The sequence below is a fragment of the Anopheles stephensi genome, chromosome 2 (genome assembly GCF_013141755.1).
Source record: "Anopheles stephensi strain Indian chromosome 2, UCI_ANSTEP_V1.0, whole genome shotgun sequence".
In the NCBI taxonomy this organism is placed as follows: Eukaryota; Metazoa; Arthropoda; class Insecta; order Diptera; family Culicidae; genus Anopheles; species Anopheles stephensi.
In genome coordinates, this window is record NC_050202.1 from 19,977,466 (window position 1) to 19,991,368 (window position 13,903).

General features: G+C 43.0%; 2 protein-coding genes across 2 annotated transcripts in view; one reads left to right on the forward strand and one right to left on the reverse strand.

The window, feature by feature from the left end:
• LOC118503549 overlaps positions 1-13,903 on the reverse strand; it is a 433,940-nt gene that overhangs the window by 271,800 nt on the left and 148,237 nt on the right. The window lies entirely within an intron of this gene.
• LOC118503551 (juvenile hormone esterase-like) lies at positions 4,735-6,736 on the forward strand. Its single transcript, XM_036036954.1, has 4 exons — positions 4,735-4,994; positions 5,058-5,324; positions 5,388-6,430; positions 6,507-6,736. Exons 1-4 carry the CDS (start codon positions 4,806-4,808, stop codon positions 6,718-6,720), a joined length of 1,713 nt encoding a protein of 570 aa, XP_035892847.1. The 5' UTR covers positions 4,735-4,805; the 3' UTR covers positions 6,721-6,736.

Here is a 13,903-nt window from a genome sequence, read left to right on the forward strand (position 1 = left end):
AACATAGAAATATTCTATGAACTCTTTGGTTTATTTTTTAACATGTTTTTTTTTAAATTTATCTATAGATTTAGAAGATATCTCACCCGCATATACGTTAATTGGGGATGAATATAACCCTCAAGATTTTATCCCTGGATGTTTTAAACTATAAGTACAGGAAAATCGATCACTGATTAGCTTCGAGCCATGCAGCTTATTTTGACAATTTCTAACAGAAATGTAACTGAAATTCTAAAAATTATTTGAAAATCACGTATACTAGCTATCATCAGTACCTGAGACTGTATAGAACATTAAAAGTCTCAGTATTCACATTCACCTCTGAGACATGAACTCTTTGTCTAAAATTGGAGAAGTCCTTTTAGCCACGTTAGAGCGGAACCTCTGTTACTAGATAATATTTACTATTTTTCATCGAATTAGACGTCCTTGAAGGTAGTTCACACGGTAGGACCAGGGTTCAAATCACATCCAGACCGCCTTCTCGCACGCAGGGCTGACTACCTTTATTTTAACACTGGTAAAATCAACTCAGAGAAGATAGAAATGGCAGGCCGCGACCTCTTGAGATTGTAGTGCCAAGAAATAAGAAGAAGAAAGATCAGGTAGACTGGTCATGTCTACCAAAATGGATCAAGACAACCCAGCCCATACACTATAGGCCATCAACATGGACAGATAATTTTCGGCAGGTCCAAATAGAATTGAAGCGATGAAGTCGATGGACAGTCGACGGTGCTCTACTGTGAGCGGGTTAAAGGACTTTTTCAGCGACAATGCAATAATTTCTGCTAATAAAAAGAGTTCTCTAAAGTACAGGATATCAACTAAGCTTTCACGGTTGATGCTGATGTGCTCTATTCACATTTATCGCTTAATGTTGTTTGGTCATAATTTCTGTTTGTTCGTCAACAACAATTCCTGAATAGTGTTCCCCACTACTTATCCGCAGCTTGCATTCCTATCACATACACCCATTTCCCCATGTGTAAAAAAACCTTCCTAGCGAAAGAAAATAAAGCCACTTTTTAGTGTCTCCCGCCACAAACACACAAAACCGTCATACCATCTGGACAACGGAATAGATTGCATTTCATTCTCACTTCATCGGCACTAAACTGCTTCATCATTCGCTTCGCTTCTTTTTTCCTCCTTTAGCTCGGGTCAAACGATGATACGGTAAGATTTTTCACTTAACGACCGTGTTCGACATGACCACAACCTCGGTGCAGTGAATGGGTGTGAAGCGTGAGCCATCCCATCTCACACCCGGTTACTTTTTTTTACCGGGGGGGGGGGGGGGGGGGGGTTTCACTCTGAAGTCTCGCAGCCTTTCTTGTGATGGGCAAATTTATGCTGTCTCATAATACATTCAACCCCGCGAGTAGGATCGTTGGATCGAAGGTGGAGAAAGGTTAGCTTTAGAGACTTGCTTCTCCTTGGCGGAGTCCACTCCACCGAAAAGAAAGGAAGCACGATTTATGCTTTATGATGTGCGTTCGTGCGTTACACTTTCGTTTGACCTTTTTTGTGTTGCTGTTGTTGTTGTTATTTCCTGCCGAGGCGAGGGCACGGGAACGGTTATCCTGCTCAACCCCGCCAACAGCGACACGGGTGTTAAACGAGCGGTGAAAATAAAGAAATGCAATAAAGCAATCTAGAGCAAGTCGTGCTCTATCCGGCCCGTCCGTTGCAGTGACGAGCCATAAAGTGGGATTTTCGCAGCAGAATGTATGAGCTTTCCTTTTTTATGTGAGAGTGTGTGTGTGCAATAAAAACTAACCAGCTTCTTCCAGCAGCTCATCCTAGCGTCCTTTGCAAGGCATGTATTGTTTGATGGTTTTTTATGTTTAATTTTTCAATGGCCCCCGGGTGTGATACATGGGTTTCCTTTATTTTTTCTCCACCGGCTCTGTTGCATGGTGTAGGAAGATCCTTAGTCGTTTAAAAGGATAGAGCAATTGCGTTGGGGATGAGGAATGAATTATTTTTTTCTGTGTCAATTGAATGGCGCGAACGTGAGATAATCATGGGCGGATTATTTGTTCCAGGGAGCATGCCAGGAGAAGAGGCAAGAAAAAGGGATGGATTAGAGAGAAAGTGAGAGGGGACATAATTTGAAGCACTTCATTTTAAAGGTATTTTTGGAGTATCAAAAGTCAAAGGATAGTGTGATTATCTATTCCATCTTGTGTTGATTTCTTCTTGTAGCTCCAGGATTATTCCTACTCTTGTATTATTATGTTTGTTGGAGTTCGATTACCTAAAAATATATGCCTTCAAGAGATTTCTCATTAATCTTAAAATCTAATTGTAAACACAAAATAAAGCTGTACGGAGCAAACTCGGTTTCCAAAACAAGCGAACTGTTATCAAGACACTTGTCTTGTAAGGACCCTTTCTAACTAACTGTCACCATTGTTCGTGAGTCAATGACTCAGTGAAAGTGTATTGTTTCGTCATAATTTCCACTCCATCCGCTCGCCATCCTCCAACTCGGCTCAAAGATCGTCACCAACTCACTCCCTAAATTGAGTTAAATGAAAGCAATAAATTTCAACTTACAAAACAATTCGATTCCTGTGCCCTCACTCACTTCTAAACGCCGTGTCCCGGGGAAAAGTTTCGCGCCGAAGGAGATACTCTCGAGCACCTCGGGCTCCCAAAATACCATTTTCCGAAAATATAATGCAAAACTTCTTCTTCCTACTGCGCTGCGCTTGGAAACAGTCCCGCTACAACCAATGGCACATACATCTACTTGGAAGCGGATTAGTTGCCATCTTGCACAGCGGCAGACAAGGCTGACGACGACGTCTGGTACGAGCGTTTTTGGGGCGCAACGATATCCGCAAAACAAAAGCACGTGAGCATTGTGTGCAAACTTTGTCCCAGGATCGCAGGGATGCCCGACCCTGCCACCGTGGCCAAAAGTGGCAGACGTCTTGCATGTACCGGAACAAGTCACAATCGCACAAACGCCTCGAGAGCTTAGCGTAACTTTCTCCAGCCCGGGTGGGGTACCAACCCCCGAAATAGGCATTGGGAGCGCCGAGACCTGGTAGTGCGGCGACAAAATATTCACCCGTAATCGACTTTCGCCCTCGAGAAGGCAAGAAGATGCTGCTGATAGGATGTGACGTTTTATGAAGTTGACGCGCATATTCGAGGATAAAGCTCCATGCTTTGTACTCCAGTGCTGAACCTGCTGACTGAATTATGCAACTCCCGGGATGGCGTTTGGGGAAGGTACAAACTTGGGCACAATCTAATTTATTTGTCCGTACGACCTTCCAACAATGGAACAAAGCTTTCGGAGCAGCAAAATACGAACCAGAGTTCAGCAGCATGTTCAGGGTTAGATGGCTTCGAACCAATGTTAGTTGGCTTCCTATGATTATCCCCCAAAATCCGGGACCCTTGACTTGAGTTAATTTCTTCCTCGTCCAGATGGTCCAGCTGGTCCCCGGACACCTGTCTACCGTATGGCAATGGTTCCGGTTGTAACAGGACCCACCGGTGAAAGGAAACCATAGCTCAAAAGGACAATTTCCTAAGCACCCATGAAAGTCAAATGATAATGATAATATATTTCAATACGAGATTAATAACTTAAGCTTCGAGATGTGGACTCGGTCGAGGCGTGGTGGGAGCGACTAAAAACGGAACAATAAAAGCTGTACCAATAGGGAAGTAAATCATGACCGTGTGTCCTTGCCGGTCGGTCGGAATGGGACAACCTTTCGCAGCTTATAAGGCTCATGCTCTTCGCCACACAGCGTCCCTGCTAGTTGCCGATCGGGAAGGCTTCTTATCGTTCGTAAGGCGATGCATTTGCCTTAAATGGTGCTTACCTGTTTACGGACCATTTTACAGACGTTGGGTTGCTGCTTTCCCACCTGGAAAGGTTTGCACGGGCGTGTAGGATCATCATCACTTACAAGCTAAAGCCCGTGATGATGGTCATGATGATGGTAGTAATGATGTCTCCATTATAACGTACATGCGCTTACAGTGCCAACTATTTCCAACATTTACAGTATTGTGGCACGCTGTGAAAGGATCTTTGTACGGAAGGGGAAGACGATTTGCATGTGGCTTAATTAATTTTGCATTTAAGATTTTGCAGTAATCTTCTTTGACAGTGCACTTGAGTCGTTTTTCGCTGTAAAGAGCGACTTGAAGATGGTTTGTGAGCTGTGAGAAAGTGAATTCAAGCGTCTGTTCACTTCGTCGCTGCAATGGTAGGCTGAATCACGGGTACTTCGTTCAATTCGCTTTCAAAGGTCAGCCATTTTGCAATAAGGAAAAGGGATTTTATTTTTGGGGAAGCTTTTTAGCAAGAAGTGCTTTTAGAACACTTATAACAGAAGCAAAGTGTGTTCAACCACAAAAAAAAAATCGGAACACTTGCCACAACTCCATCTCGACCTGATAGAAGCAAGAGATGAGATTTCAAGGTACGATAAGAATAATATTTATAGACTCGCATAGGTTCCCACAGTCATATTTTTGTACAAAGTTACAAGAAAAAAACGTTATTGTTACTTCCTCGTAATTGATTACCATCTCGTACGCTCACCCAGTTAGCGGCGTACACTACACGCGGCAATAATCAATCAGTTTGTTTATTGACACCAACTATAACCTCGCTGTAAGCAGTGGAACTATTTCTTATCACGCATCGTTACGATTTACATGCGTTTCGGTGCTATGTTTCGAAATAAATTCATCGCTCACAGCTGATTTGCTGTTAGAAAGTTCACTCATTCATCAGCATTCCGTACGATCGTATCAGCGTGATGTGGCTCTGCGCTGCAGTGTTTGTCGGTTGCCTCTATACGAGCCTGGTGCAGGCGATCTGTCAGGTACAGCTCGACCGTTCAACAACGGGCATTGGAGTTCAAAACACCACCTTCAGGAAAACACCGTACTGTGCGTATCTCGGTGTACGGTATGGAAAACCACCGGTTGGGAAGTTAAGATTTCGTGTAAGAAATTCGCCGCCATTTGAATTCTGATCTTGTCTAATAAACTTCTGTAATCTCTGACAGCATTCAGTGGTACATCAACCAAGTGGACTTCAAAATTATACAGCGCCGGGTAGTGTGTGTCCACAGTTTCGAGATACGTTGAGTACGAATGTTGTGCTGGGCGAAGAGGACTGCCTGTTTGCCAACATTTATAGCCCAAGTGTTGGTGTGGCGTCGGAGGAATGCACACCAAAAGCTCACCCCGTATTGGTGTTCGTGCATGGTGGAAGTTATCAAGTTGGAGATGGCGAAAGGGACATAAATGGAGTGGATCTGCTCGTGGACAGCGTATGGCGTAGTATGCTGTGAAGTTGGAATTGATTTTAACTACCTATTTTCTGTATGTTACAGGGCATTCTAGTGATAACATTCAACTATCGTTTGAATATGGTTGGCTTTCTAAAGTCGGAAGCGCACAACATCAGTGGAAACTATGGCTTGAAGGATCAAACCACTCTTCTGCGCTGGGTTCAACGGTACATCACGCACTTCGGAGGAGATCCTGACCAGGTCACTCTGATGGGTCAAAGCGCTGGTGGAAGTGCCGTAACACATCATCTGTACATACAGCAGTCTAAAGATCTGTTTCACCGGCTGATTGCATTGAGCGGATCGCTGATAGCACCGTGGTCATTCCTGTTCGACTATCAGTACTGTACGGAGCGGTACATGAGTGACCTAAAACCACACTCACTGGAACAGCTTCAAGAGATGGATTTTCATGACTTTTTCCTAGACAGTGAACCGTTCAGGTATTGGTTCCCGTTCGCATCGATGGGAACGCCATGCTTCATACCTGTGCAGGAGCAGGATGAGATACATCACGATAACTTCACGGTACATATGGCACATGAATCCGTTTTAAATCCACCGGTAACACAGGTTCCGATGCTACTGAGCGAAACTGGCCGCGAGTTTGAGGATCTAGTGAAGAGAGTGGATCGTTTCTATTTCTTTCCCAATATTCCACTAAATTGGACAATGTCCACTGGCGACGCTTTTGTTTCGACCGTAAACAACTTTGCAGCCTCTCTAGTTGGCGAAGGTCATGCAAAGTCGATAGAGGAGGTGATTCAACAAATTGCGAGCTATGGTAACATGAAATACCCGATGAGAAGATTAGCGAAGCATCTAGCTCAATCGATGAACTCTTCGATCCATCCCATCTACTATATGCGGTTCGAGTATGACGGACGCTTTGGCAAGTCGAAGAACGACTTCTATCGAGATGATTTAGAGAATCCCGAGTACGGAGCGATGCATGGCGACGAGTTGGGATACATTTTTACACCCGATGTGATCGACAAGGCACTGGCGGCACCGGACGAGTATCGGGAAGAGTGGCGAATACACGACCGAACTGTTGAGCTGATAGCAAACTTCATCAAGCGTGGGTTAGTTGGGAGTTGTTTGCCTGGGAAAAGAGAGTCTTACGATAAGTGTGAATACTTTACATTGGAATTTTTACAGCAATCCAACACCGACAGGAAGTGAGCTGACGAACATTACCTCATGGATACCACTAAACGAGAACAACTCCAGCAACACATACATGAACATGGATCGAACGCTTGAGGTACGCCAGTTTGAGGAGGATAGATACTACCAGTACTGGGATAAAGTGTACAACTGTTTGTATTACAATGTTTGTGATGAAATTTTTGAAGTAGAGTTAGTCCAATAAAAATATAGGAAAAGGAGCTTGAGGTTAAGATTATTCGGATGGATCGGGAGAGGGTTCTCATTCCTGGAAGTGTATTCAATATCCACATCTCCAATCTTGTACAACACATGCGGGTCATTCCTGTGGGTGTGTCACCCCAAGAGGAAGGACAGCTCTGGGACCTCCGAATTCGAAGTGTTGTCAATTTAATCCATTCGACAATTTTCATGAAACTTGTATCCCTCGCTCCACCAGTAGCCCACCAGTAAAGGGTTGATCAGTGTAAAGCTTATCCCGATTTAAACTTACCTCCCATGGACCAGGAGCACAGAGCCAATGCTGTTAAAGCAGGTATAACTTTTCATTACGTTGATGTTACGCTTTAAATTTATTATTTTACTCCACCTTAACCCCGGTTGTACCTGCCTACACACCACCATAAGCACCCGGAAGTGTGTTTTTGTAGGCTCGAACTTTAGACAGCGGAAGGAGAGTTTATATTCCCCCTTCCGAAAAGCAAAGCCGAAAATTGTCGAAACGATCATCGGCTGCAAGTGGAGGGAGAGCAAGAACGGAGTATCTTTATCTTTTGGGGACAAAAATTATTGCAAAACATTTAAGCCCATCTCCCTTCCCTTCGAGTTGGCCACAGTTGCGTGCGGGAGGAACGATGGGCTTAATATCTTTATTATCGCTATCTACCATACCTGGGAGATGGGAAGATGGTTAGATCTGCTTGGTGGTGGTCTGCTGCTAACCTAATACAGCCCACAGCCCCAGAACAAGCTTAAATGGACGGTTATTTTATCCCACCCCTTTAACGACTGGGTGGAGGCTTTTTTGTTTTAACAGCCGTTTGAACGAGAACGGGCGAGAGTTGGCCTTATTTGATCAACCTGCTCCTGACGGTGTGACGCTGTGATGAAATTATGAAGTAATAATAAAATTTATGGTCGCCACTCGGGTCCGATGTCACGGTGCAAGAGGTGTTGAAGACGTTGGCAGCATCTTCGATGGTGCTAGAGAAGAACTGTGGCAACTGTGTGAAAAAGGAAGTTTAGGGGGTGAAAAAGTCAAACTGTTAAATGACATCCGGTTTGTCTCACGCTGAATAAAATATGATCCAATAAATTGGTCCGCTTACGAGACGATCATTGCAGAGCGAGTCTTAAAGCAGGAAAAAGGTAATTTAAGGTTTACTTGATTTTTCGTGTGAAAGTTAGAGCATTCAATGTGCTTTCTTCCAATAAAAGCTATAATGTTGTTGTATATAGCTTGGTTTATGTTCAAGGATGAATAAAATTTAAGTCTCTTTAGTAATTTAAATAGCATTTTTGCCTCTAGCTACCATTATTTTCATTCAATCTGTGGTTATTTAACAGCACTTTAGGGACTAACGTCCCCCAAATCGATTTCGAACCCTTCGTCCCAAATAGATTGTCATGCGAAAAAGGGTCGATCAAAAAAAAAACGCCCAGAATCGATTAAGCTCTCATTTTCCACGGCATAATATTGAACTGAGTGGAAATTCAGGAGTGCAGGAAAATGGGAAAATCCCCCCAAACGCTTCGACGGGAACCGCCGGTACGAAAACCAAACTGACCACTTACACGAACACACACACACACTCGCACACTCACACACTCAAGAGCGCAAAACGATCGATGGTGTGTGCGTGTGCCGCCGGCCGCAGATCAATCGGCCTAATGAAATGCGATATATTTTCCTACCAATTATCGTCATCGATAACTTTGTAGAATATTAATTAGACGCTAGTGGTCGGTACAGCGGCCGGCCAACGATCGATTGACCATCTCGTTCGGGTATCGCTGCACACCACCAAGTGCCGGGGCCATGATTTCCAACACGACCCAAGGTCCGAACTCTCCAAGTGTGCTCTCGTGTTCCGTGTGATGCGATTTCGATGAAGTTGGTATAATTAAATTATTCCACTCCAGCATCCAGCACCATCGGGAGCCATCGGTGAAGGATTCGCTTTGCTGGCCGGGGATTGGCGTGAATCCGATGACACTCCCGCTGGTAGAATCGTATGCATGCATCGGTTCTCTGCTCCACCCTGGGGGCGAGTGACAAAGCATCGATGCTGGACGCTTCGGGATTTCAAATCCCGGTTCCTACAGACAGGTTCCCGGCACGGTAAACCTCCATCCAGACACGGGGTACGGCTTGGCTTGGTAGTGAAAGTGTAAACTAATTGTGCGCAAATGATGGCGCACGAGTGGCTTTCGAATCAATGTGCAGGAACGTGGCCCACACCCCCGGCACCGGCGTATCAAATGGGAAGAAGTCGAGAGGGCGAGTGAGGAATCCCGTAGGGACTTTTTCTTGTCCTGGCTACAGCAATGAGCTGTGTATTGGGTGTTTAATTTATACGGATAATTTTCAATGCCACAAATGGGTTACACACACGGCGAGACGCATCTGCCTGGTGACGTTCATGTCGGCTGTGTGGTTTTTGAAAAGTGAATTTGAATATAAATGAGACGGGGTCTCAAGTAGATGTATTTCGATACTATCAGTGGCGTGGATAATGTTAAGAGAAGAGTATTCAATAACAACGAAAAAGGACGCTCAATTAACGATATTTGTGCCAATTTTGTAGCCAATATCCCAAAAAGTCTAGATGATGTTACAGATGCCAAAAGAAAATTCATGTAAATTGCATAAACGTAGGCGCTGAAAAAACAAATTGCTGAGGGTTTTATTGCTAGAAAATAATTTAAAATATGATATTATAAATAGAATGTTATTGCATCAAACAAGTAAAAATAATTTAGTAAAGATAAAAACCACAGGAAAAGATGTCTTGTTCTGAGAGTATATGAACCAAGGAAAAATGTAAGAAGAATAGTTCTTTGTTCGAACGGTAGGAAATGAGGTACAGAAAATCATCCAAAGCTTGAATATTATTTTATTTGCATACATTTTGGCGTTGAGCAATACGCTTTGTAACTTTGAAAATGAATAAAGCTTAGTGAAACCTTCTAACTTCAGGATTTTTAGTGAAAAATTATTGTAAAATTTGCTAAATCATCATCAGCTTTCAACTTGAAACAAGATAATATGTTTTAATTTAATCATAAAACAGTCTAACATCTTCAATAAGAAAAACCGAACACAACGCTAGCATGACTTGTTGGTGTAGTAATCAGCGAATGAAACAAACAAAGCAATTAATACCAAAATTCGTTGTAATATTCTGCTCCCCTCGCCGGACATGATCGGACATTTCTTCCCAAGCATCGCCATTTTGCATCATTTGCCCTGCACCGCGTACCGATACGGACCAAAACTCAAAAGTCATGCTCCTTTAGCACAGGGCCCGGCAAAATCTCACCCCATCGCATCCGGGCTGAATCAGCAGCAATTTAAACTACTTTTCCCACGGCTTCCGTCGAACCGGGCTGGTAGCTCGGATCGATCGAACACGTTGCGCGAATCATCATAATTCATACGAATTAATTAATTAGGCCGATGCGCCGTTTGACATATCATTTAGATGTTAATTAAGATAGACAGCACACAGAAATCATCGGCAAAAGCCCAGGGACAAATACGCCGGGAGTCGCGACTACCCACCATCCACCACCCATCCGGAAGCGTTCCGCATGAGAAATGGTGCGTTTAATTTTATCGCTTTCTGTGTACGCACGATCCACCAGCCTTCCGGCCACCAGAATCTGCCATCATTATCCTTGGCTTGATCGAGCCGGCCAGGTTGTTCGTCAAAAATAGACTCGACGTCTCTCGATTCGATTGCAAGCGCATTGTTGTGGAAATTGTGCAACCGGGGCGGTCCAATTAAGCGGGCGGCACAATGCCATAAACCATAAATTCGATCGATTGCTGTGTGCTGCGCGAAACGGTCATAAAATGGACGATTGGTGGATGCTGGCCCATATCCCGGGCTGGTTGTTTGATGATTTACAATCGATGAAAGGGGGGTTTTTAGGTGGAAGAGATGCGTACATAATCGAAAGGGCACAAGGTGCTTTAGCGCTTTAAAGCGAGGAAGCATATTTGAAGAAAGTGCGAAATGGCTAGGATGGCTTTGGTCTTATTGTGTGAAAATTACGATGATAGAAAGCAATGAATTATATGCGGGATATTGAAACAGTAATCCGAAATATTGACGGTTGAAGATATTTAGTTTGATTTCTTGCATGTATGTAGCGTTTGAAATCTATAAAACATGAAGAAAATAAAAATAAATTCTAGAAAATGATTTCAAAATGCCTCTAGGCAAATTATGAAAAATAGGCGCCTGAAAGTATGCAATTCAATGTCCAAACTGTTGATATCTCATTTCTAGAGGCTTTCTTTCAACAATTTTGATAGTTTCACTTTTGTTTCGATGGATTTAATTAAAAAAACAAATTGAAAATAAAAAAAAAATTGAAGTTCTATTACAAACATACATACTCGTTTGAGAAGTATTTTTTTCACTATTCCTTCATGCTGTACTACGTAATCCTTCCAATCGTAAGCTCCTGAATCGTAAATTACACAGTAAAGTGACATGAAATATCCATACAACCATGCTCATTCCCCGAGTACATGAATACTTAAAATGGGAAAATCCACCATCCACATTGACTGCGTAAGAAAAGAATATTATTAAGAGATTTCGAGTGCTTTGAATTGTATGCAGAAGAATGGAATGCATTCCGGCACTCACGGATTCTCATTCTCTGCATCTCTAATCTGTCTGCGTTGAGAAAGCCATCGCAAAAGTGGTAGAAAGAAAAGAATGAAAGCAATCCGCCCTAAAGCGCCAAGCAGCGATGTCCTGAAAATGCGCACCCATTGATTCACTTGCACACTTGCATCCACACCGCATAAATCTCCATTCGAAGTGGCTTGTCCTGCCTGGCGGAGCTGGCGAACTGATAAAAAGTAACCACTCTCTTGTGCGGCACCTCGTACAGCGTTCTTACGGCGGTTGTTTCGTGCACTTTTGCAGCTGCCAGTTGGTACATGCATGCTCGGGCCACGGGATCCATCCTGCATGCGTTCGAACGCTGGATGTGCTTAAGGAACGTGTCATCGAACAAGTGTTTCATTTTCTTCCTTTCAGCGGGTATGAGACTAACGCGTGCGAAGAAAAAGGTGGCAGCAAAAAAAACCTGCACTCATCTGTTGAAGCGTTCGTGAGGACACCTTTCGTCGCCGCATCTTCACTCCAACCTCGGGCACAACCCATCGTCACGATCACTTTTGTTCGCTCTTCATTATGGATTCATAAATCTGTTAAAACACGGCCACATTCCCAACGAGCTGATGAAATTAATATTTATGTGCGCTTGCAAGAGTTCGGGGTTTTAAAATTCAATTACCATGCACCCCATACACCCCCGATGGTAATTGAAGCAGGAAGAAAGGCACACTGTACAGCCGAACTTTCTTTCTCTGGGCTTCTTTTTTATATGCTGCTATTGCACGCTTAAAATGGGCGACACGAGAGAGAGAGACTCGCCTTTGCTGGGGTAAGTTTTAACACAAACCATATCGTTGCCGATTAAATGGAGCATGATAAGAGCATGACGCGTAAGGATTGTTAGCGTGAACAGAGCGACGAAACACGTGTTCCACAGAAAAAAAAGGAACCGAAAAATGCTACAACAAAAAAGCCCAAGCGTGAAAGCATGATGAGATGGACTTTTTTGTTCCATGTTCATCAGCTAAAGGTGATGCATAGAGAAAATGGGACAGAGCAAAAAAAGCTCGCTACAGAATGTCGTCAAACATCACCATCCTCATCCAGATCATCATTGTTGGCGTGACAATGGATGGGTTCGAAGTGGTGCCAGCGGTTTATTGCATTTTTGGGGCACGTTGTTTCGGATCTGGGCAGAAGAGGCAGTGAAATGTTGTCGCTTTGTTAATTATTATGAATGCGTTGCGAATATTTATGACGATGATTGGGAAAGGTTGAATGCGTTAATGAGCTGCTTGAGTAATGGTGAACAGCCAGAAAGGTGTTTCTCCTGAATTGCATCAAAAGAAGAATAGTATGGGACTTAAGCAAATTATTTATTGTATACTAATCGATGTCGTATGCTCTAAAGTAGAAGAATTTTATAATCATTTTTGCATTAAGCTCTTTGAAATCATACATCAATTGAGATTTGACACTGTGGCTTAGGTTTCGGCGACAACGGCGCCGGTATTCATTAGACAACGTTATAGAACTGCATTTTAAAGTAAGCACTAAAGTCTTTTTTGATATGAGCTAATATAAAAGTTTCATTTAATGATCAATAATACTTTAATATACCATTTAATGCCCAATACGTCTTTAAAATATATTACAAAACAAATATTTGCATACTTTTAGGCGCTACAGTTCGAATCAAATTATTACACCGGTTAAGATGAACATCGAGAAAATGAACGATAAATTCAAATTAAATCTATTAACATTATTAAATTGAATAATTCCAATGAATAATTCAGATAAATCATTCACTAACATTTGTTAGAAATCATCTAATAGTTTTAATTTAATACAAAATGCCCTCATTAGTTCCAGTTCAGCTTCCAATTATCTGTTTGGTGGCAGCAAATGCGCCTTTTTGGTTTGCGGTTCCGAAAATTCTCAACAACTTAACCTCAATTTTTATACCAAACCCCGATGGTGTTAATATTCACCCGGATAAGGCATATTCCTCCGCAACACAGAAAACTCACATCCAAAGCCCGTTTGCAAGGCTCCGATGGCAGGATTGCGCTAAATGAGTGCCTATGGCTAGAGCACACTTAACCGCAGAGTATCATACCGGCTTGATATGCATGCCAAGTGCAAAACCCAAGAGGCAAACCAACAACCGTAACCAAAAGAATAGAACGAACCTCTAAACACACTAGCAGCTTACGTTTCAAATAAACCCAAAATCCGAAAATTTTGCACCAAATCTGTCTCTCCGGTCAGCGTTTATGGGTGGCCGAGGAGCAAGGAATGGGGTGATTTTTTGGTTTGGCTAAACGGCAGAACCTCCAGTGCTCTGTTTGATGCACAGCACACAATCGACTCACAGGGGCTCACTTCAGGTCCCGCTTTTCGGGAGGATCGAAAGGAGTGAAAAGAATATTCATACAATCGCCTCATGAGTGTGGTTATAGTTACGGACATTTTTGCGGTGGAATAGATTTCATCCGTCAGCAGCTTGGTAGAGCTCGCACA